General features: G+C 37.8%; 2 protein-coding genes across 2 annotated transcripts in view; one reads left to right on the top strand and one right to left on the bottom strand.

Annotated features, from left to right (window-relative positions):
- The first annotated feature begins 31 nt into the window (after positions 1–31).
- Positions 32–4,663, top strand: eaf1 (ELL associated factor 1). Its single transcript, XM_041988244.1, has 6 exons — positions 32–281; positions 862–956; positions 1,208–1,344; positions 1,512–1,684; positions 1,959–2,180; positions 2,370–4,663. The coding sequence occupies exons 1-6, from the start codon at positions 179–181 to the stop codon at positions 2,417–2,419; spliced, it is 780 nt and encodes a 259-aa protein (XP_041844178.1). The 5' UTR covers positions 32–178; the 3' UTR covers positions 2,420–4,663.
- Positions 4,664–6,162: 1,499 nt separating this feature from the next.
- bmper (BMP binding endothelial regulator) overlaps positions 6,163–24,331 on the bottom strand; it is a 35,699-nt gene continuing 17,530 nt past the window's right edge. Inside the window, exons 4-16 of the mRNA XM_041987336.1 lie at positions 21,063–21,145; positions 20,495–20,585; positions 20,319–20,401; positions 18,541–18,640; positions 18,161–18,270; positions 17,907–18,041; positions 17,296–17,400; positions 10,043–10,088; positions 9,248–9,417; positions 8,935–9,136; positions 8,486–8,828; positions 8,047–8,177; positions 6,163–7,291 (exon numbers count right to left, since the gene is read on the bottom strand). Coding sequence (XP_041843270.1) covers positions 7,110–7,291; positions 8,047–8,177; positions 8,486–8,828; positions 8,935–9,136; positions 9,248–9,417; positions 10,043–10,088; positions 17,296–17,400; positions 17,907–18,041; positions 18,161–18,270; positions 18,541–18,640; positions 20,319–20,401; positions 20,495–20,585; positions 21,063–21,145 — 1,781 coding nt within the window. The 3' untranslated portion in view covers positions 6,163–7,109. The remainder of the gene's footprint in view (positions 7,292–8,046; positions 8,178–8,485; positions 8,829–8,934; positions 9,137–9,247; positions 9,418–10,042; positions 10,089–17,295; positions 17,401–17,906; positions 18,042–18,160; positions 18,271–18,540; positions 18,641–20,318; positions 20,402–20,494; positions 20,586–21,062; positions 21,146–24,331) is intronic.

The following is a 24,331-nucleotide window of genomic DNA, read 5'->3' as shown; positions in this document are numbered from 1 at the left end:
AAAAACGGGGAAGTAGTGACGTAAGGGATGTTTTGCTAAAGGTTAGCCTCTGCAAGCTAACTTTATCTTATAGTTCGATTGTTTCTGTTGGCTTCCTGTGGCTGTCAGATTTAACTCGGTCTTTTAACATATTTTTTTAATTAAATGTGAATTTAAATAAATTGAGAGAAACGATACCATGAACGGGAGTACAAATCCACTGTTGGATAAAGAGGAGCATGTTTTGAAGCTTGGAGAAAGCTTTGAGAAAAGGCCAAAATCTTCCTTTCACACCATCAGATGTGAGTTTGATAGATTGCCTTGTGTATTTACAAAACTTTGCCAGCGAAACATAGTGCTAAATAAGCTGCTGTGGGGGATGAGTTAGATTACGTAAACGAGTAGGCTGTGCCTTATACAACATAGCCATTTAACTGGATAAAGACACTCAGTAATTTGCATAGAATATGTATTTCACAGTTTTAACATAATGTTAGTCTATCTATCTATCTATCTATCTATCTATCTATCTATCTATCTATCTATCTAGTTTAAGGGAGACACAGATGAAAACATTTTTAAAACCAATAGATATCACGGGCATATTTATATAGGTTTGCTGAAATATAAAATCTGACTAAATTAGTGTCAAAAACATACAGACTCAAAGCTTTTTGGAGAGTCTAAACATTTTTAACTGAAACATGCAACTTAATCAGTTCATTTTTATATTTTTAATTTTAATTTTTTGTTTTTATTTGTCATTATGTTCAAATAAACTTCAAACTTCAATCTAAAATACACAATTACATGTGGATTTTGCTACAGTCATCTACAAAATTTGCAAGTAGCTGACTGATAAATCATGTCCCTCCTTTTCAGATGACTTTAAGCCAGCATCTATTGACACAAGCTGCGAGGGAGAGCTACAAGTTGGGAAAGGAGATGAAGTTACCATAACACTACCTCACATTCCTGTAAGTCTCGGCAGTATTCCTCTTGTGTAAAGAACAAAGAGCAGAAAATTGTTTTTTATTTACCATTTCCTGGTTACACATGTAACACACACACACTTGAACAGCCTTATCTGACCTGAATTAACAACACTCTTCCCTCAGTAAAAACAAAGACAAAAAAGAATGTGTGGTAACGATAAGTTAGTTAAGTGCTATGTCAGCGTGTAAGGTTTAGTTAAAACTAGCTATTCATACTCTTCATTTTCTTTCAGGGTTCCACACCTCCAATGACAGTATTCAAAGGAAACAAGCGGCCATATCAGAAAGACTGTGTGCTCATCATAAACCACGACACAGGGGAATTCGTACTGGAGAAGCTTAGCAGCAGCATCCAGGTCAAGAAAACAAGGTGAGGGTCAATACTTTGTACCATGAAAACACTTTGTGAGATATGTGATTGTGACTCTGAGTTTCTGTTGAATTAATATTTTATGTGAAAGCATGCAGTCCAGGAGGAGTTTCCACAGGCAAAAAGAAATAATACAAGGTTCGCCTGCTGTATGTGTATGTTTACAGGGCGGAGGGCAGCAGTAAGATCCAGGCTCGAATTGAACAACAGTCAGTTCGTTCCACTCAGCCCAGCTCTCAGTTTCGGGCCCCAACCAAACCAGGAGCTGGGATCAAAACCTCCCCTTCACCATCTAAGGACAACCCCTCCCCAGAACCACAGCTTGATGACATCAAGAGAGGTGAGGAAACTTTGTATACCAGATAATAGACAAGGCTAGAAACACAGTGCTGACATAAAACTGCACTGTAGCACTGTCGTGCTAAATAAAAGACTGTTAAATTAACTTAACCGTATTGGATGTAGAGTACCAGTCAAAATTTTGGACACACTCTCTAATGTGTCCAAACGTTTGACTGGTAGTGTATGGTGTATTTTCCCACCAGGATCATTGATAAGGAGAAAGGAATATTAAGAAAACATTAACCACTCTGACTTCCTACTGCTGTTGACAGAACTGCGAGCAGAGGTGGAGATGATAGAGCAGATGAGCAGCAGCGGCAGCAGCAGCTCCTCCGACTCGGATGACGCCTCCGGAAGTGGTGATGACAGCAGCAGCAGCGATGGAGAGCGTGATGCTCCCCGACCGCTCAGCCAGACCTCTCCCAGCCGCCATCCCATGGCCAACGGAGGAACTGACCGACAGCAGGGCAACAACCAGCTCATGAACACGCTCCGTGAGTATCTCAGTGTTAGACTTTATATGACCAAGGGGCTGAACTGAGGCATCTGTGGTGCTGCTTTTTTTATCCTTTTTCAAACATCTCTGTGGAAACAGCATTAATGGTATTATGTTAAGTTTACAACATAAGCAACATAAAATCTATTTACTTACCAGTGTTTGTTTTTTTTTCTGGTTCTTAAAGGAAATGATCTTCAGCTCAGTGAGTCAGGCAGCGACAGTGATGATGACTGAACCCTTTCCTCCTGCTTGCTCCTCCTCTTCCCATCCTTTGCCTGATTCACTTGTTTCCTTTGCTGTGATTGCTGACCTCAGCTTTATATTTTGGTTTGATTGTATTTTTAAAATTTTATTTTAGTATATTCCTAAAGATGACCAGCCTGGAGTGTATTTTTTATTAGATGTATATTTTGTTTTGTATAGTAAAACTTACCGGAGAGATTTAGAAGATTATCTATATTAGTGTTCATACATATTTTAAGTACTTAAATAAGCTAGTTTTATGTGCTTGTTTTGTCTGTTTTGTTGGGTTTTGTGGGGATTTCTTTCTTTTGAAGAGGTAACATGAACAAGTTACCTCAACAAGTTAAGTAGCCTCATATTTTTTTAGCCTTGTATTAGAAAAAATGGAAGTAATCTCTGCATCCTTGTTGTATTTATATTGGCAAATAATACAACAAAATTGCTGATACTCTGCTCACAAGCAACAAATACAAAGAATTAAAAGGCATTTATATATAAACATATAAAGTTACTGCAGTATGATTAGAAAAAGTAATGTCTAAGCTTAATATTTTTATTGTTTGTATTGACTTCCTTTTTAACTTCCAGTCAAAGTGATTTGCCAATATTCTTAAAAAAAAAAGAATGGATTTAAAGCTTTACTTGGTGCAAGTTGGCCCACTGTTACAAGCTCACTCCTTTTACTCAGCTATGGCCAAGTTGACTGGAGTCTTTTTACAGTCCACCTCTTTCATCACCAGCTGTCCCCATCAAACAAAAAGTCAGCTCCAGTCACCCGAATGCACCTACTTCCTATCACCTTCTATTTGATAACTTGGTAAATTTAATCTGACCTGCTTCTGTTAAAGTGGCTGTTTGACTTGCATCATATTGCAGATATTAGATGATTTCCCCTCCACCACCACATGGGGGCAGGAGATGCTAAAAAATGATAAAAGAAAAAAAAAAAAACATGCATGTATTGTCTATGCTGGTATAATTAACATCACATGCATTAATTTAACTTAAAGTTTAACATTTTTATTTTTCTTTATTGAAAGTCTAGTGTGGACTCTGTTCAGCTGTGTTTTCCCCCTTTTGGGAAAAAAAAAACAGGATCTTACACTAGCTGTCATGTGGAAACAGGACAATATACATTCTTAAGGCATCACACATCTTTCTTTGGAAAGAACTCGGCATAGAGAAGAGACCACAAAAAAAGTCAATTACATAGTTGGGGGGGGGGGGGGAAGAGCACTTAAATAAACCAAAATTCCCATGTTACCTGCAAAGTTATTGGTTGTGTTACCAAAGCAACAGTACCTTCCTGAGAGTGCAACACATGACCTGAATCTTAACGCTACAGGTTCATTTTCTCATCAGTGTTTTCAGTTGTAGTGTTTTGGACGTCAGGTGATGGAAGCATCATCATCGTTTGTTTTTTTTTTAAACAGAGAATCGTATTTTTCATCCAGAATGATGTTATATTACCTTTCAATGCCTTACAAGATTTTTTTTCATCATAGAAATCAGGCTGAATGTTTAATTTCTGAAAATGCCAAAGATTTAAACTCGTCATGTAAAAGATGTGCAGGAATGTTCACCGTGTGAAATCTGTCATGTCAGCGTGTAACTGTATTCATTATACTGTTTAGTTCATACAGTATAAGTAAGGATGTCAGAGGTTTTTCCTTTAATCTGCAGAGACATTGGTGTTTGTGAATATCTTTCGGTTTTGTATCATCTGTCTTTTATTGTTCATTGGTGTGCTTCAACAGGTAGCAGTTTTACTGACAAACGTAAACTTCCAGAGGAAAAAACTGAATCATGGGAACTTTGAACTGTTTGGGGTGTGTGATTAAAACAGCAGCATGGTTCAAAAGACAACAGTATTCAATATAGTTACTGCATTGAGAACATATTCTGGCTGATGTCAAAGTCTCTATTGTTAAATATGAAGAAATGTTAAAATGATAAATTCTTACATGTGAGATATTAAGCATCTGATGAAGATGACCGCAGCCTTCAGGTGCTGTCCTGTTTTTATAAGTGGATGAACTGGAGAAGCACATGGACATGAAGGTTTTCCAGTCTGATATTTTCCCTGAAAACTGTTCCTTTTGCAACATGTTATGTTGTGTTATGGACTTTGTTGTATTTGTTGCTTTAGGTCTCAGGTTTTGTTTTAGAGCAACGTGTGTATGTGAATTAGGTTTGTACCCATTTGAAGTGTATTAAAAGTTTGCATTGTCATTGCATAAGTGTCATATTTATTTTGTGGTAATTGTTTTTTTTTGTTTGTTTTTTTTGTACTTCCTACCTCACAGCAAAGCTTTCGTATACAGTGACCCTCAACAGATGTTGGGAGTTCTGCCCCCCACCAACAACAAATATAAAAAGAAATAAACACCAGAAAAAATATGTTAATATAAATAAGGAAGTAAAAACAACTACATGAAGAGTCAGAAGATGCATAAAACATGTATAAAGAAGAAAGAAATGAATAAAAATTGGTAAATAAATTATTACAAAGCATAATTAAAACATTTAATTTATTTTAAAATGTCCATTAACTTATTTCTTATATAATTACAGTATTGTGCTACATGGATGAGCCTCTCTTCATTTCTCATTAAGTGGTTTTCCTCAGTAAATCTCCCAGCATCCTAAAGGTCTTTCAACGTTCTTTTTTGGCATTGGCTGTTTTTTTTTTTTTATCTTATTCTCAGTGCACCTGATAATATTTTAGGGATGTTTTTTTTTCCTTTGTTAAGCTGCTTAAAATGTACCCACAAATCATTCAAGGGTTAAGAAAAAAAAAAGGCACCAAACTCAAGGGATGATGTTTTCACATAAAACAGTTTAGCGAAGAACCAGCTTTGGTATCTGAAGCTTGTTGCAAAGACACATTTTGTTACCATTTATTTATTTTATCATTCGAAACCAATAATATAAGATATAATAATAGGATTTTTGTACCAACAAAGAGCTGTTAGCAGTAAACTTGGCTCGTTTCTGCATAGTGTGCAGTATGTCCTTAAAAGGAAGGGAAACGGGGAGAAAAGGCAGAAGTTTGCCAAATGACAAAAGAACTGGACTGAAAATCAGTGGTGACAGGTCTGACGGAGTGATGAGTCCTCCCTAGGGACCGGACCTAAACATTACTTAAACAGTGTTGGATCACCTTGACAGTTAAAAGAACAAAAGTGCTTCATGAAGCCTGAACTTTTTCCGAGGAATACCTAAATAGCAAATATTCCAGTGAACCATTACATCCCTTCCAGGTACTTTGGCAGTATTTATTTGCTGATTATTGTACAGTACTGTATTTATATTGTGTACATATATATCTACCTTTGTATTAGGTTTTCTCTAGAGGTTTGTAAAAGAAAAGCCTGTAATATATAAAGCACTTAATTTAAGGTAATTTTTCCTTTTTGTTTTCCCTGCTGCTTTTGCGGTTTCCTCAGCAAAAGTTTAAATGATATCAGAAGACCTGGCCAATAAATAATGGAGTAGATTAAAGAAATTTATTTCATGACAATACATTTAAATAAACAACTCCAAATGAACAAATTAAACTGCTAATTTTTGTTTTTTCTTGAAACTACTATTTAATTTTTTCTTCTTCTTCCTGATTCTTTCAGAGTTCCCCTAGAATTATCGTAATTTTGTATCATGTATGCAGGTTTTTCTTTTAGCATTGGCTGTTAGAAAGAAAAAAGAGTTCAAAGAGTAGAGGCAGGAGTCCAAAATAAACTTTGAGAAAAAAGATTATATTGCTGGTCTTAAATAATCATCGTCAAGTAAAACATATGTTTACATGAACACTTTCAGTTTTGTATTATCCACAACAACCTGTACACGGAGAACAATACAATACAGTACTTTTTCCCTGCGATGGTGCAACAACTGAGTCACATTTGAGCATTTCTCTTCAAACAGAAACACGAAAGTACACAACAAATACATAAATAGCTTTTGTTTCCCTTAAAATCATTCATATCGCAGTAATTCATGATTCTTGCTCTTGCTACAACATGTCCATTGACTGATATAAATTAACAATATCAACGACAAATAATAATAATTAGAGCAATAATAATATAAAAGCTATCTTGACTCTCATATAAATCTGGTTAGCTTAAAGTATGAAACAATGGAATAGAGATCATGAGGGCATCTTGATATGAAGCATCAGAGAGTTTCTTGACATTGAGTCTTGCTATTCCAAATGCAGATGCCCAGTTTCCCATTTTAGTGTGTTTGCAAGAAAAAAACAGGCACCATGTGGGCTCTAGTGGAGTCCTCTGGCCCAAACCATTTCCTGTGGATCCATGGTAACATCCTCAATGTTCTTCATCTCCAGATGGGCCCCTGAGTTTTCTCTTGGGATTTCAGTCCTTCTGCCACAATTTTATTGGTGGTGACTGGTGGTGTAAAAGCACTTGGAGGCAAGAGTCACAAGGATATCCGAGGCTGAATCTCGTGGCAACAATCCACCTCTGATCCACCTTCCCTTCGGTCCTTCACCATAGTTTGTATCTCTGAAGTTGAAGTCACTGCAAAGCGTTTCTTTGCAAAGTTATGGACCCTGAGTACTTTGGTGCATCTGACGCTTTGCAGCTAGTTTGGCCCCGTACATTGAACACAACAGATGACTCTCCCTAACCTAGCCCACCTCCCTCCTGGGCAACAAAGGTCACCGTCCGGGACAGGTTGTGGGTTTGATGCAGCGTCCCTGGAACAGCACCAGGTTGGCAGGGCAATGACAGCCAGCCACGCAAGGCTTGTGACACGGTCCAATCTCATTCCAGTTGTCGCAGGTTTTAGTGCATCCTGGTCCGCAGGTGTCGTACACAGCGTCATGCTTACACTGGGTGGCTGGTAGGAGGCAGGGGAAGCAGAAAGAGAAAAGAAGTTGGGATGTAAGTCATGAAGACAGGATGGAACAAACCTGGTTCATGTGTGTCACCATTTCAAGCCTCAAAATGAGACACACGATGATTTATTTATTTATTTATTTATGTTTGTTTTTTAATTCATGAAAAAAAGGGAAAAATTTGTCATTAACAACGAAGAACAAGGCTTAACCTCTCAAAGAGTTCATATTAAATATTTATAGTTTAGTAAGAGGCTGAGAAATAAAGATTTTAGTGAAAAGTGACATTTTTCTCCTCAAATGAATCATGTTTAGTGTGCTATTACCAAATATTATAAATACTAACTGCTAATTACAGCAATTCATAAACAGAGTATCATCATAAACATTCATTTGGTTCAATATTGCACAGGAGAAGAGGATAATCACCAAATTATGTGAATCTGGCAAAATATTCAATGTAAGTAGTTAATTTACACAAACTGGGCAGTTGTCAGAGCTGTCAGAAATGATGCAACACAGGGCAGTTGCTCATTGTTTGGGTTTGCACCAATACTACGCCTGTACACTTGAGCGGTAGAGTCTGCAAGCCATTTAAATGGCAGATCAGATTCACCCTGATGTGTAGCCTTCTCCATATACCTACAGAAACCCAACAGGGTTGTGCTGAGCCAAAATGATGTCTTCACTGAATGAATAAAGTCAGTGTTCATGGCTCACTTTGCAAGGAATTGACAGTTTTAGTGGTGGCACTAACCCATGCAAACTTTGTCAGGCTTCCACAGGACTGGCACTCCTTCCCTCTCACAGGCTCGACTGTAAGCGATGAAGGACTCACAGTAGCAGTTTTTATGGACTGGACACTCACACATGTCTGTTACACATGACCTGCAGAAGGAAGACTTTTGGTGAAGTTAAACCAACTTTGGAGAATTTTTATGTACATCATCATCATCATCATCATGTACATCATGTAGAGCCACATGTGGCTCTACATGATGTACATCTTTACATTTTTTCAAAAGTGTAAATTTAGATTTCTTAGTTTTAAAGTCACTAAAACTGGATAAAAATAAATGTTTTATGATAATTTATATTGAAGTTAATTTACAGAAAAAAGTCCCTTCAAACAAACAAAAGGTTAGGTTGTTGTACTTTTTGTGTTTTTCAAACGGCGGACACCACCTCGTCCTCACCTGTAGAAAGAACCAAAGTCCACCACACGATGGCATTTCTGAAACTCCCATGACTTTATCTTCTGGCATTCCCTGTGGGCCCGAAGTTTGACTTTGACACTGCCCGGACACAGAAAGGATGTCGGCCTGTGAGGTGGATGCTGCTGGGAGCAAACTTCATTTCCCTCGACCCGCCACGACTCGGCAAACTCGTCCACATCGAATTTAAACTGGCCATCACCTCCCATGGTGTCATCCCGTTTGTGGCCATTATAGTTGCCACAAAGGCCACAGAGGCGTCCACGAAGATGGGGAGCAGCTACAACTTCTACAAAACTGTCACCGTCCCATGTGATCTCCAGGCCTACAGGTGGATGTTAGCCAGTTTAGAGCCAGTACTACCTTCTTGATACAGTTAAATACAAGTAGCTGAATATGCTGGAAGTATTCATGAAGGTAAACATGCTGACCTGCAATGGTGGTGAGCTTGAGTAGGTATCCATCCAGGTCTATGTGCACCCCAGGGCCGTGATATGGCAGGGCGATGCGGGTACCGTTCCTCCGGACCGTTAAATGCTGGTGTAAGCTGAGGATCAGAGAGCCCAACCTCACCTCCACGGCCTGAGTCCAGGAGAAGGAGCGAGTCCGCCGAGCATCATTCTTCACCAACACCTGGAATTAAAGTAATTATAGAATTTAAAACGAAAACAAGTTTTAGAAGCAAAAATAGCTTTTAACAAAAAATAAAGCATTTATAAAAATAAAAAAAAAAGCCCATCCCACCGTGAAGCTGGAGTCAGGGCTGTTGATGTTGACGTTGCTTCCCTGCCCTCCAGAGGGGATGCCACCACAGTCGCGTGTCAGCACATATTGACAGGTTCCCTGAAAGTTAAAGGTTCTGCCATCGAAGGTGTTGTAGTGAGGGTCGCCAAAGACTGTGCACACACCCGGTTCTGGAAAGGAACAGAGACAAAGACAGACTAAATAAGTTTCAGAAGAACTAAATCTATTTTACCTTTGAAGTAACAACAGAGGAAGAGCAGAAGGTCTCAGGAGACATCCTGAACCACAGAGCTAAAAAAAAAAATGCATACTGAAAGCTGACAGCCAGCAGCAAAAAGCTAATTTATGATAAATGATGAAATATGTGGCACTGATATGACTCAGAAGTGGGATCAGCATCTGTGGTGTGGTAAAACGTCTCCCTAACCAGCTGAAGCTAAACTTTATATGAGGTTTATGGGGCATTTGTATTCCTAAAATAGACCATTCTGGGGGATTTTTTCAGCAGTTTGAAACCAAAAGCCAAAGTAGAATGACCTGAGGGCAAACCACAGTCTGGACTGAAATTCATGAGGAATACTCAACCGAAGCTAAAGAGGCTGGATTGAGGTTTGTTTTCACTGCTTTTCAAAAGGACGACTGATACGGTAGATTTCAGCTTATAATTACCTTCATAAATATAATTTACAGTAATAGAAATAGTTTATCAAGACTTTTTATATTTTTAGACATGTAAAAAGGCCCCTTCAGGATAACAGAGATTACAGGATACTCCAATAAGATGGACTTACTCACTTTCAGTGCAAACCGGACAGCAGCCGGTTCTGTTCAGGATCTTATTCTGCGAGTGACAAAGAGCAGAAACACAGCATTAAAAGACTCACAGAGAGATTTAACAGATTAAGAAAATATGGCAGGATGTCTCAATATGAAGAGGGATAAAGAAAAATAAAAAACTTGACAGAGAGCAGACTTTGTTAGCAGTATCAGAGACAAAAGAAAAATCTAAATGAAATATGATGCATCTAAAACCTTTGTTCAGATAAGAAATTACAATCTCAAACTCCCATCTCAAATAATGTAAACGTTAGACAAAAGAGAAATAACTGAAGGAAAAGACCAAAGAGAGAATAAAAGAAACATAAGAAAAGTTAATGTGAGGGGAAAAAAATTAGATAACGTTTCCTTCTTGCTTGAACAAACTGTAACTAAACCCAGTTTTTATTCATAGGATAAATCAATATTTCTAGTTTTGATCTGATATCGATATGCCCATAAAATATACATAAATATTTCAGATATCCTGTTCCAGGCACCGCTCACATGTTTTTGCACATTTTATTTTAACTTTTTAAAACCTGAAACCACCATTTGGGAACTTTGAGAGCAGATGGTGCCAAACTGAGCCAAAGTGGCCATTTTGGAGACCTTGCCTGAACTGTCTATACTAAAACCTCTTTATCTTTTGTTCTGCTTTTCTTTACCAGAGTTGGCCTTTGCAGAGATAATGTTCACATTTTGTACTTTGAATTGATAGAGGTTTAGAGCCACAGCCATTTTCATTTATTCATCACTAGTTACACATATACTTATATTTACACATCTTAACAAATCTCACAAGTGGTCCCTTAACTATGAATCCAAAGGTATTCAAATAAGCTTTGTGGTTGCAGAGACATACTCGTTTCATTATAGGTATGCAATTCTTGAGCCGAGGCCTAGAAAACTATTACAACCCTCAGAGGGCTGGTTTTATTTAAAAGAAACTAAACCATGTGGGAAGACGTTACCAAACACAGTAAACTGTGAAATCGGCATGAATGAAAAAGGATTTTATTAATGCATTCATTCATTATCTGTACCGCTTCATCAATTAAGGGTCACGGAAGCTGGAGCCTAACCCAGTATTTAACATGAGAGAGGCAGGGTACAACCTGGACAGGTCACCAGTCCATCGCAGGGCCAATACAGAGAGACAAGCAATCACTCCTAGGGAGAATTTAGAGTGACCAATTAACCTAACATGCATGTCTTTGGACGGTGGGAGGAAGCCAGAGTACCCGGAGACAATCCACTCATACATGGGAGAACATGCAAACTCCACACAGAAAGGCCACCTCCCCCTAGTTTTGTGCATATGCACATATTTGTGCATTTGTAAACAAATTGTGATTAGTCTTTTATTTATTTATTTATTTATTTCCATGACACTCAGCAGGACATTGTAAGTATTTCAGCTGAAGCTGTCTTCCATGCATCATGTTCATATCTTCTGCAGACAGAGCAGGTCCGATAAAGCATTCATGACTGGATCAGATAGGAGACCATCCCCAGTCTCCTGAATGATAGTTGGCTCTGTGTCACTAGACAGTTACTTGATGGCTGTGCTTCAGCAAACCAAGTTTAAATTAAGTTTCAATGCATGTTCTTAACCCATAAGTAATTAACATTAGTGTAAATATTAAGATGAAAAGCCATAAAAAACATGGTTTTGAAAACAACAAAAAGGAGGTTGAAGGACATGCAGTTAAGACATAAGTAGTCATCAGTTTTTTGTTTTTTTCACCCCAAAGTTCCCCCTAACCCTCCCTCTAACTGGCTGTTAGCTGCCTTTTTATTTTTTTAAGTCTCTAAAGGTTGTGTTGTCAATGCTGAGACAATATAAAAAACGTATTCTAAAAGAATAAAAACAGGATTTTTGAAAATTTATTTTCTCCATAATGATATAAAATGTCATTATCTTTACATGTTTTTTTTTTTATTGTTTGTACTGATATTATTACATCAATATAGTCCAGATCATCTATGATTGAAAACTGTTTCCTGTTACCCGTGGTTACCATGATAGGTACCAAAAGCACCATTAAAGGTGGAATGGCCAGACATTGAAATGACACAGCAGGCTGGAGGTTATCCAGAATTGCTTAAGCAGCAAGGGAGCCCCACATGTCTAACAAATACACACATCACCAGAGGTCAGTGCGTGTTTGCACTGCAAAGAAAAATTACTCATTAATTTATCAAACGTGGTTATTCTGGGATGTGCTTTCTTCTTTTTTTGTCTTTTATGTTAGATATTGATTAGAAATGTATTGATATCTTGGCTAAAACTGACGAAGTAGCTCATGAGCAACTATTTTTATTTATAATTTTCAACAGTTTTCATTAATAATTTGTGATTAAAGGTGTGATGATGTTTATAGTCAACCAGGACAGCCAGAAATATAAATACTCAAACTTCAACTGCTGAACTCTGTCTGTGTAATAGGACCCACCATGTCTCTGTATGTGTGTGTACAGTATGCTTCAGCCTCCATTAGAAGAGCAGATCAGAGGACTCTTTCACACACTGAGTTTTTGTTGCCCCAGGGAAGCCCTTCATTAGTGCACACACACACACACACATTTGTACTTCTATCTTGGTGAGGACCCTCACTGATTTTGATTTTAACCGTCACATCTAAATATTGAAACCACAACATTAAACTGCTTCCAACTTTTAACACCCTTTGTAACCCAGGACCAGCCAAAATGAAAACGATCCTCTTAAATACAGACACACTTTTCCTCTGTCTTCCTCACACACACACAGATTCACCCACACACAACCCACTCATCTGTCATCACATGGAGACCTTTTCTGTACGCTCAATATACACTCCAGAGTTTTAACCTCTGCACAAAGGGCACTCTCAGTCTTTGAAGAGGGCTGCCTTTGGTCAGACCAAGGACACACACACACACACACACTCAGTCAAACACACACAGTGACAGAGATTGGTTTTCAGGGGCCTAAATATAGGGAACCTCTTCTTTGCTGTCACTCAAATGCGACAAAGACAAAAGGCTGTTTGGAGACACAATGTCTCCAAAGAGGACCCACACACTCTGCTGACCTGCTGCTGACCGGAGGATGACGGCATGGGAGAGTGTGTGTGCATGTGTGTGTGTTCAGAAGGGTGATGTGGGCTGTGATGACCTCTGTGACGGAGCCACAGTCATGATAACTTAGGACAGGTGTGCTAGTAGGGATTTAAGCTAGTTAATTTTTTTCACTGTTGCCTGCAAATGCAAGGTATATCATCCACAGCAGGTTTAAGTAATTTATTTATATAAAATAGTAAAGTTCAGGGTTGTGCATGGATATGTAAGGCTCAATTAATAGTGCATGGAAGGAGTTAACGGGAGTCCCACCAAGCCTACAGCATAGGCAGTGTGTCAGATTTCATCCTTTGATATCATCTCTGCTACCATGGATGCATGTGTTGTCTGTATCAAGCTTTCATGTATTTATGTGCTACAGAGGGATGGGGATCTACACAAACTGGAGTTGTGCCTACTGTAGCTCACATTTAATGATGTTTTGTTCCTGCCAAGTTGTCTTCACTTAAAAAACTCCACCAGTTTTAGCAACATGTTGAGGCAAATGCAAGCAATCAATCACTGACAATGTTGTAGCCCATGCTGTGATTACTTTGCAGAGTTGTACAAATCAAACAGGCCTCTGCTCTCTAACACACCTTTACATGCTACAATTTATTTCTCACTTTAGTCTTAAAGAGCACACCCCCATGACTGCAACCCATTTTATAATTAAAATACAAAGCTGTCCTTTGTTTTGTCTACATTTCTATGAAGGACATATTAAAGAAGACAAAAGACTGATTTACTGAACTGAAGTAATCCCTCTCAAACGTCCCTTATCATCCACTAGATGTGTGTGGTGGTGTGTTTATTTACAGATACATTGTTCTCTACCTTTAGCTTCTTATTTTACCATGTTCAAAACCTTTGGGGAGCTGCAGAGGGTGTAAACTAATCAGCTAAATCCAGCATGTGTGTGTTGTGTTTTCTCTCTATATGCATGTATGTGGTACACACACATAGTCAGGCCATGACATATCTGTTGATGCGATACCCTACACTATTGCACTATAAATGTGTCTTGCTGGCTGAGGTCAAAATGTGGTAATTGTGAGGGTCTAGAATAAGTTATATCTAATAATGAATAAAATGAGCCAGTAATCATTCATTGTATTTACCTAATGCTCTACTCTGCCACTCAATGTATTCCTCTTACAGCTTATTTAATCTCACATAGTTCTCAGTGCCTACAGACTGAAGGATTCTGGGTAAGTTTTCAGTGCAGATGGACAGATGTACAGTCTTCCAAAAAGTTATCAACCTAAGATCCTCGGAAGCGATGCAACAAGGACCATGCATCTCCAGACCAGGAGAGCCTGAGATTGAGACCTGTTGTTCTAGTCCTAAACTTCTGGACCTTTTTTTTTTTTTTATTGTTATTATTATTATTGCAAACCAGTATGGTTGACAAATGGAGAGTAAGTATTGACCATGAATCAAACTAGGCTATTTAGTTTTTTCTTGAATTGAACAAAGAAAATAACTTTTTAATTAAATGATTTGACACTATTTAGCTTGATAGTCTAAAAAGTTTGTCAAACATTAATCTATGAATGTAATTAATGAAAGAAGCTTCTGTTCTGAAGAAACGCACCACAGAAGCCTTCATCAGTAATTGAAGACACATGACAAAAACAACCAAAAACACCCAAAAAACAAAGTAAAGGTTTGGAAACTCAGAGCTACCTGCCTTTCCTGCTACCAATCGAAGTGTGAATGCTAAATTTAAACACAAAAAAAAACATTTGTCTGTGTAATTAAGTTTAAGGAAAAGATATTTAGATGAAGCGAACCTTCAATGAATTGTTAACATTTAGTAGTTTGGTGTAATAAACCTTTAAACTGTTAGAATTGATGCTGTAATAAACCTTCAATGCTGTTGTTAGATGAGACTTTTAACTTCATCACAATCCAAAGTATTGATCCCCAGAGGGGAATTTTTTGGTTAGAAGCTTCATGTTTCCTTTATTTGGGTGTAATAAAACTTTAACTTTAACAATTTCAACTTTTAATAAAGCTTTATAAGCGTAACTTTGACAACGAGTAGTAATTGAGTGGAATGCTGACTTAATACTTGTTTTGTAAGTGGCTCTGTCTTGAAAACATTCAAGGTCTGGACAACCTGCTGGTCCAGAAATTCAGCTGCAGTTCTACAGTCATCCAGAAGGTGGCACTCTGGCTAACACATTAGGGGTCAGAAAATGCTGGTCCAGAACTGCAGGTCTGAACCTCCAGCTCTTGTTGTCTGCAGAGACATACTATTGAATGCTATGCATTGATTGAATGCTGACTGGCTGAAAATGAACTTAAACCAGAAAGGACCCACTTTGGCCACAACAAATTTCATAACAGGATAAAGTGCCAGAAATTGCTACCATGCGAGCACAAAAGCTAATAAGCTCTCCCGTTTCAGAGCAAAAACCAACAACAAAAAAACACAAAACCGAAAGGATCCTAAGTTTCATCTGATTTTATATTTTAGGAGCTGCCCCCATGTGGCAGTGGGAAACTAAAACAAGTACTTGTGCATCTGCAGAAGCTTTGGGGATGTAGTCTGCAGAGAAATGTTCCCGCTGAGGATGGGTGTATTGTTACTCTGTAATGTATATGTTGATATCTGCCAGATAAAATACCCATTTCAATACTTTTTTTAATTCCACTGTGCAGTTACATTAAATTTTCTTTTCATTTCTGAAATTTTGTGCAAAAACCAGCCCTGGTGTATTCCTTCCACATCTTCCATGTCACATGATTATGGTAGCCTGTCTGATGTCATGATGATGACGATGATGATGCTGTTGCTAGTGTTGGTGTTAAGGATGTTTCATTTTAATGATATACTAGTTTAATGGAGGTTCTTAGGCTCTAAGAAGTTTAATTAATTTATACTGATCTGTAGTCAAATTTTTGTCATTATTTGAAATAAATTTATTTTCATATCATTTTCATTTAATTTACTTATTGGCATATTCATTATAATTTTATAAGCATTTCTTTAAAGAATTTATCTTCATTAGGTTTATTTATATTCATAAAACCTTTGCAATAAAGATATTAATAAATATGATGGGATTTTCCTTTAAGGGGCAAAAAGTATCGGTATTGGTATTAATATGCATGAAAAAGTACCATAAATTAATAGTATCATATTGAAAGTTTGTGTTGTCTATCCCTAGTGGTGATATTTTTTCTTGTGGTGTGAAGTAGGTCAAAGTTTGATTAGTTTGATTTAATCTTTTAATCTTTGTAATTTGCCTGAAAGGGCCTATTCAACACTATGCACAAAGTCCTTTCTGAAAGTACTAAATTAGTAATAAATACCCCAAATTGAGACAAAAAAAGTTCCCATCTCAAAAATAATAATTATAATCACAGACATCTGGTCTTCTGTGATCCTTCCAGGAAAGTGTCATAAATGAAAAAGGATGTCCAAACCTAAACAAGAATATGCTGAAATGTAATTAAATTCAAAGACTGACACAACAAATTATTTTCACTGGGGGCAAAACTCCCTGCAGACCACCAGCATCACTCTTCAGTCGCCTGCTCTGACTGCAAACGACAGGTGAGGGCTTGTTGTAACCGCTGGAAGCGTGTGAACTTGGACTAACACTGACACCAGCTTTGACAGCGTGACCGCCACCAGCCGATGGTATGCAAGGAATCCACTCCATCACCCACCAACCGACAGATGACTTCAGAGCGACCTCTGCGACAGGTGAGCGCAGCACAAACCGTTTTTATGCCAGCAGTTCCCAGAGTTTTACAGCTCACAGCATGCTCGGCTGTATGTGAAATCTCCAATGGAAACAATGGCCCCCTGTTGAGGCTGTATTAAGTTATACTCACTTCTTAAAATTACCGGAACTGTACAAACGGAATACATAAACTTATTGAAAATATTTAAGTTTTTTTTAACACAAACATATTTTATAGAAAAATACATTGTAAAAAACAGGATCAAGCAGTTTTAGCAGTTTTAGATTAAAGATGAGGTTCAGTTCAGACAGAAATTAGGTAGTCATGGCAGAACCTTCAGATAAGGTATGAAGAAAGAGGAAAGCAGATTAGGTGGAGTGTCCAGATGTGGACCCTGCAGGTGGAGGTAAGCTATTGTCACTCACCGAGGGGCAGCTGGTTATTGGAACACATTGTTTGGGTCGGCACGAGATGCTGCCATTGACACAGGCACAGAGAGTGCAGTTCACCGATGACCACATGTCCCCTTCCTGCAGGAAGGAAGATAAAAGAGGATTATACAAACATCCATGTGTTTTACTGCTGTCCATCCATCCATCCGTCTTTCCGTCCGTCCATCCATCCATCCCTCTCACTGTCCTAACAGTATCATCATTTCATCAATTTATCTATTTTCCACACATCTGTCCAGCCATTTCTCCATTATTCAACCAATCATCCATCCATCTATCGTTCTTCCATCCATCCATTCAGTCAGCTATTGATTCTTCATTATCCATCTACTCAATCTGTTCATCAGTAATTCAGTTTATCCAATATGATCATTATTCATTTTTTCCATCAAACTTTCCCTTCATCCATTTATGATCATGTCTTTGGGTGAGATTTTTTTTTTTATTAATTATTCAATACTATCTTTAAGCTCATCCTTGTGTCTACTATTTTCTAACCCAGTCATCATCCATTAAACACTTTGCCGAGTTATTTATTAATTCTACTCATCATCCATCCATCCATCCATCCATCCATCCCTCACCCTGTAGATCTTGTTCCGGACTCTGCAGTACTTTACTTCCTCCACCTCCACGTACGATAGACAGTCATCACAGCAGTGGTCTCCTTGGCAACTACCAGTCTGAGAGCATTGCTTTTTGCACACAACAGTTGAATCCTGAGATTCAAAATATATTATAAAATATGAATAACCAAGTAAATCACAATATAAAAATGAATATAAGAACAAACTTTTTTTTCCCTTTGAGACAGAAAGTTTGATATCCAGGCATATACCTTGCAGGTGCAGGTGGTACAGTTGTCATGTATGAAAGAAGTGCCATTCTCATAGACCTCACTGTGGAATAGACAGCTTCCTAAAGACAAATCAAACACCTTCCTCTGGCCTGGAAGTAGAAAAAAGTCAAAGGTAAGAAATAGAGAAAAAAAAAAAACAATACTTGGGTTGTTTTAAACTTAAGCCATTCAAACATATATTCAGATTCAGATGTTCAGGAAAACAACTTTATGGTTATGAAAGTAGAGAGAAACTGACATAGTAGTTGTATCTCCCTGTTAGCCACAGTAGTATGGTAGTGACAAAACAAACAACAGAAGCTTAAATTACTGTATTTATATATTGTGGCTTTACATTAATTTCCAGGATCTGTCCTTACCTATACATCTGGGACAGCACTGTCCAGGTAAGGTATGGCTGAGGTGGGCAGGGCAGGAGAGCACAGGACACACTTCCTTCATGCAGAGAGTCCGCCTTCCCTGGAACATCAACACAACTCAATAACCAACATGTACAAACTGCTGGAAAAAGATCAAGAAAAGTTTTGTTACATTTATGTGCTGACACGATGCCAATATGTTTACATATGTTACAGTAAATCATAGTTCCTAATTTATTGATTTTACTAAAATCTATTCAATTAGTCATTGTTTAGTAAATATATCATTCACAACAAACAATCCACATACAAAGACAACAATATAAATATTCACAAATCAGCTTTGAAGAGCCTTTGTTGACCAGAATGTGTCCAGAAAAGGACAACAGGCCAATTCAAGATGAGATCTTAAAAAAAGATTTACAAAATAATAAACATATTTCTTTTTTTTAAAAAAACATCACCAAGATTTTTCTAACATGTACATGTGGAATTTAAAGAGCTTTCAGCTATTGCACATATGTCCTTTTACTCTACCACTTGTTTAGTCCTTAATGCACCAACCCAGTAACTAACTTGGTTTTCTTAATGTGTAGATCTTTAACATTTACTGGAATCGGTCTATGTCAACATGTGCTTCATGATTTATGTTCTTTTGGCTTCTTGAAGTTGACCTGGATCAATATCTTTAATAATATTTTTTGAGTATTTGCTATACATTTTAGGCACCCTTTAAGTGCATCTAAGTGTACAGCCAGAAAATGTAAGGATCAGAGGATAAAACCCCGTGGGACTCAAGATGTAAGAGGTTTAAGACCAGCTGTTAGGTACTTAAAAGGTTCTGTATCCACTCTTCATTTTTTATTGTTAGTATCAGAAGGTTTCATTTCAACAGTTGGTAACCATTTTTAAGAACTATGAGGAGCTAAAGTTTTTTTAGTTAAAAATTCATATTGTTTAGTGTTAATAAGTCTATTTGGCTTAATTTGGGATATAATATATGTCATGATTACATTTTCATTGCTTACACTCTGCAGATCTCAGACCAACTGATTTGGATCATAGTCAAAAACATCTGAAGGAATTTGTGTGATTTCATTACTACACTGCTAAAAAAAAGATAAAGGAAACACTTAAACAGCACAATGTAACTCCAAGCCAATCACACTTCGGTGAAATCAAACTGTCCACTTAGCACTGATTAACAATCAATTTCACATGCTGTTGTGCAAATGGAAAAGACAACAGGCAGAAATTATAGGCAATTAGCAAGACACCTCCAATATAGGAGTGGTTCTGCAGATGGTGAGCACAGACCATTTCTCAGTTCTTTTGCTTTCTGGCTGATGTTTTGGTCACTTTTGAATGCTGGTGATGCTTTCACTCTAGTAGTAGCATGAGACAGAGTCTACACCCCACACAAGTGGTTTAGGTAGTTCAGGCCAATCAGTAACTCAGCTAACTCAGTAAATCAGCAGAGGAAACTGAAAAAAAATATATATGTGTATTTGTTAAAAAGCTAAAAAGGCGTCCCAACTAGGTGTTAACACATTAATGCTTGCATGTGTTTATGGACATACCTGTAAGGCTTATTTGTGTAAGGGGGAGGAAAGGATAGCAAGACACATAGAGGTAAAATTGAGAGAGGAAAAAAAAGCACAAAGGAGGATGTTGTTCCATCTGCACATTTTGTGACCCCCATGAGACTCCAAAGTTAACTGGTTTGTGGGACAGAGTCCCCGCTTAGAGGTGAGAATGCAAATGCTCTGTATACTCACTGTGCACATGCACTTGATGCATGGTTTGCCTTCTGGACTGAACTCCTCCTTCTCCTTATATGGTCGACCCTCAAAGATACAACCTGAAAGGAGAGAAGTCACGTAAAAAAAAAAAAACATCATTCAGTTTATCTTCACTTCTGAATGCACACATGCATTTTACCATGGTTACTTACTGGGGCAGGTGGGGCAACACTTCTTTGGATGGATTTTAGGGTTCTTACAGTGGATGACACATTGCACCTCCGCCTCAGTGATCACACCTTCCTGTCATAACCAGGAGCAACATAATGGATTTATATGTTATGTTAACCCTTTGTGCTTTTCATATTACGCCATACTTTTCTTCTCATGTGATATTTCTGTATTTTAACATCTCTCAGTTCTAGTATTTTCCTAACACTGTGTTTTCCATCTTACCCAAATTCTGTCTTTCCATTTCTCCTGTTTTGTACTGTTTCCTTTTTATATCCCACATTTCTTCTTTTTCTTACTTTCAAATCGTTGCCTCACCTTTAATTCTCCACCTCTTTTTCTCTGTCAGTCATACTTTTGATATCAGCTCATCTCAAACACTGTTGTTCTTCTTCTCCATCCTTAACTCCTCCCTTTATCTTAGCCTTTCTTAAATACCAGCATATCTCAGTGTTTTATATGTTTGAGGTCAGACGTTTTAATATGACCACGGTTGTGTGTCACCTCTCCTCTGCTGGCAACTATGGGAGATATGTCTCACTCACACACCTGACAGCGTCTGGTTATGCAGGGTTTGGTTGAGCTGGTCCAGGATACTGAGCTGTTATAGGATTGTCCATCTAACAAGCAGCCTGAAAGAGAGAGAGGAAGAGAGTCACATCATGCAGTTTCATTCAGGATATATTATTTCAAGCAGTAGTGATCACCTAGTTATCTAAGTAGTCTCAAATACCAATACTGAAGGACTAGACAACCACCTCTACTTTATTCATAAAAAGGGCGTCTTAATGCTGCAAAACAAAGGGACAGAAACATCAGGAGGGACCTCATGTTAGAGCTTCTTTGTAACTTAGCTGTCAACAACTGTCGACTCAACACTCAATGAAGAGCCTATTCATTTCATCCCATTTACAGTAAACAGCATCAGATCGATGTTTTTCTTTCCATAAAGTGAAACCCAATCACAGCCATTGATCTACTTTCCTCTCCGTAAACTAATCCATCTGATTCTGTATCACTGCTGCAGGAAGATGTAGAGTATTGTAGAAAAAACCAAGATGAGGTTAGATAGCAAGAGATCCCAGAGAGGTTTGGATCCTGCTCATACACTCATCCGTACAGGCAAGAGATATTTATCAATATCTGGATAAATGTGAAGTTGTATTGTAAGGTTACGTGTTTGTGTTTCATATTCTCTTGGATCAGACTGACAGTCATACTTGCACACTTGTGGATGATAGTCAGGTTTACATAGTAGAGAATAAGTTGCAGCAAAAGAAGTTTGCTTTATTTATTGATCGACATGCTAACCCATCCACAAACAGGCCCCCAACATATGATTTGAAAATGGAAAATAAAGTTTTATCACAGAAATAATCTAATTTCAAGCCAAATATCCATCATAAAAAAATCTACCATAATAATTTCTAATGTCTATCTATCTATCTATCTATCTATCTATCTATCTATCTATCTATCTATCTATCTATCTATCTATCTATCTATCTATCTATCTATCTATCTATCTATCTATCTATCTATCTATCTATCTATCTATCTATCTATCTATCTATCTATCTATCTATCTATCTATCTATCTCATAAATAGGAAGCACTGAAATCAATGCACTTGGTGCCTATGCTATTCTAAACATTTTTAAATAGTATGTAGTTTTCCTAATAATCCATTAGAATTGCACTTTTGTTGCACCACTGGTTTTATAAACTTGTTAATAGAGGCAGTTTTTATGTCGTCCCAATAAACTGATGTCATCTGGGTATAATTCTCTTTAACTACGAGTATGATTTCATATCGAAGTGAAAAAATAGCGATATGACATGTAAAAGCTGGTGTGTTTTCCAAAGCAAAGACACAGAGGGGTCCTAAATTTGGTCACAGCGACCACAAGCTGACCACACAATAACAAACTAATACTGGCTGCTGTAGCGAGAAGGGGCTTTCCATGTCCGAGCAGAGCATATTCCATCTCTCTTAACGAAGTGCTGTGTTGTAAAACGGCGAACTGCAAACAAAATGGCCGCGCCCCTGCTGAGAGCTGGGAGGTAGGTGTCTGTGTTTTTATATTGCCATGGAGCCACATCAGCACAAAGAGAGACAGAGAGCACATCCTCTGAAAAGTCGAGACTTCTTGAAGACTTTATGGTTCATTTAAGAGTTTGAACATGGAAGCCAGTGCAGATGATGTGGCTTCTTTAATAACTACTGAATGCTGCCTGTTCAGCAGCTAGTTCAACTAAAAGCCAAAGTAAAATACTGAAACCTTTGTGTTATTTGTTGGAGATAACAAAGTTAGAGTAAAACTAAAACATTTGCTTTTGCATCCTTTTTTGTTATTTGGTGACCATTTTTGTATCATCTCATTAAATGATCCTAAATTACCAAGACAGATTACTTTTGAAGTTTAACATAACTGTACATAGAAGTTGTATGATCACTGAGATTTTTACAATCTGCTTTAACCTGCACTGTCATACTAGATAATTACAGTTTCAAAAACTAATTAATTGATTTCAACTAGCACTAAAGTAAAAGGAAATAAATGTGCAGACACTGATGTGGTCCTTTAAAAGATGAAAATGATCAACAGATGGATTAACAGTAATCTCCGCCTGTTCCCGGCAGCCATGGTGCTTACTGCTTTCATGTCCAAACTCACGTCCAGTTCAGATCATCTGGTTCTTGTAACGGGTTGCGTTTCATTACACTAACTTATGCTCCTACACATTTTCAGTACTTTTAAGACTTGTAAATCATTCCACTTTTGCCATCCTCAAGGATTTTTCAAACCTTTAAATACTCATTGAGGACCAAGGAAACGCAGGTGTATCCTATAAGGAAGTCTTATATTAAGTTAGGTGGTGAATAAATCCAGCACCTCAACATTTTCACATCACTTTGAGCTGACACGAAGGGGCATGAGGATTTCTCATTTGGCAGTTTCAGCTCCTCCATCCTCCTGACTCTTCCTCCCTTATTTGCGGGGAGAAGCTTAGATGTGAGACAAAGAGCTTAGTGATAAAGGGTGCATAATTGTATAAGTTAGTTCATGCTTTCAACAGTGTGCAAAAGGTGTTTAAATTTACGGTTAGGACCAGGAACATTTCAGCATGGTGCCTCAGTTTAAGTCGGTATACATATAAATCTGTTTTACTTGCAGGCATTTGGGGAATATGCTGCATTAGCACCTGTAAATATGAGAAAATACTGAAATGAGACATGGAAATAAATAAATTTCCACTTTATGCCTAATAACTGTTTCCTGGTAAAACAATATAGAGACTTCAGGGTTTAGTTTTGGACAAAGAATCAGGAGGAAGTTGCTCATGTGGACTTCAGAGGTATAAATGAATATGAACCCCTGCATGTGTAAGAGTTACTAAAAGCTGTCACAGATGAGGATGATGAGGAATGAGGATATATTGAGAAGTGTCTGGCCCATAAAGCAACTGTATTTCTGTTCTCCATAAACCTAACGGTGAACCCCTTCGGCAGCCAAGCTGTCTCCACACACTGCAGCAGTGTGTACGTGTCTTTACGTGAGGTAAATAATCTAAAATGTACTCCCACAGGTCATATTTAGGCCCGTCTGTTTAGATACAGTACATTAAAATGGTGTGTGTGTGTGTGTGTGTGTGCCCCGAGAGACTTTGGTTTGCATCTTTATGTTTCTGCATTATTACAGTTCCCCATTAGTGCTGTGCAGCTGCAGCTACCACAGCCCTGCAATAAACCATCTGAGGTTCATTATTACTGTTGTGACTTTTGATATACATGATCAAAAACAAAGCAACACAGG

Source organism: Melanotaenia boesemani, chromosome 6, assembly GCF_017639745.1.
Source record: "Melanotaenia boesemani isolate fMelBoe1 chromosome 6, fMelBoe1.pri, whole genome shotgun sequence".
NCBI lineage: Eukaryota > Metazoa > Chordata > Actinopteri > Atheriniformes > Melanotaeniidae > Melanotaenia > Melanotaenia boesemani.
This window is presented reverse-complemented; position numbering and strand designations above follow the sequence as displayed.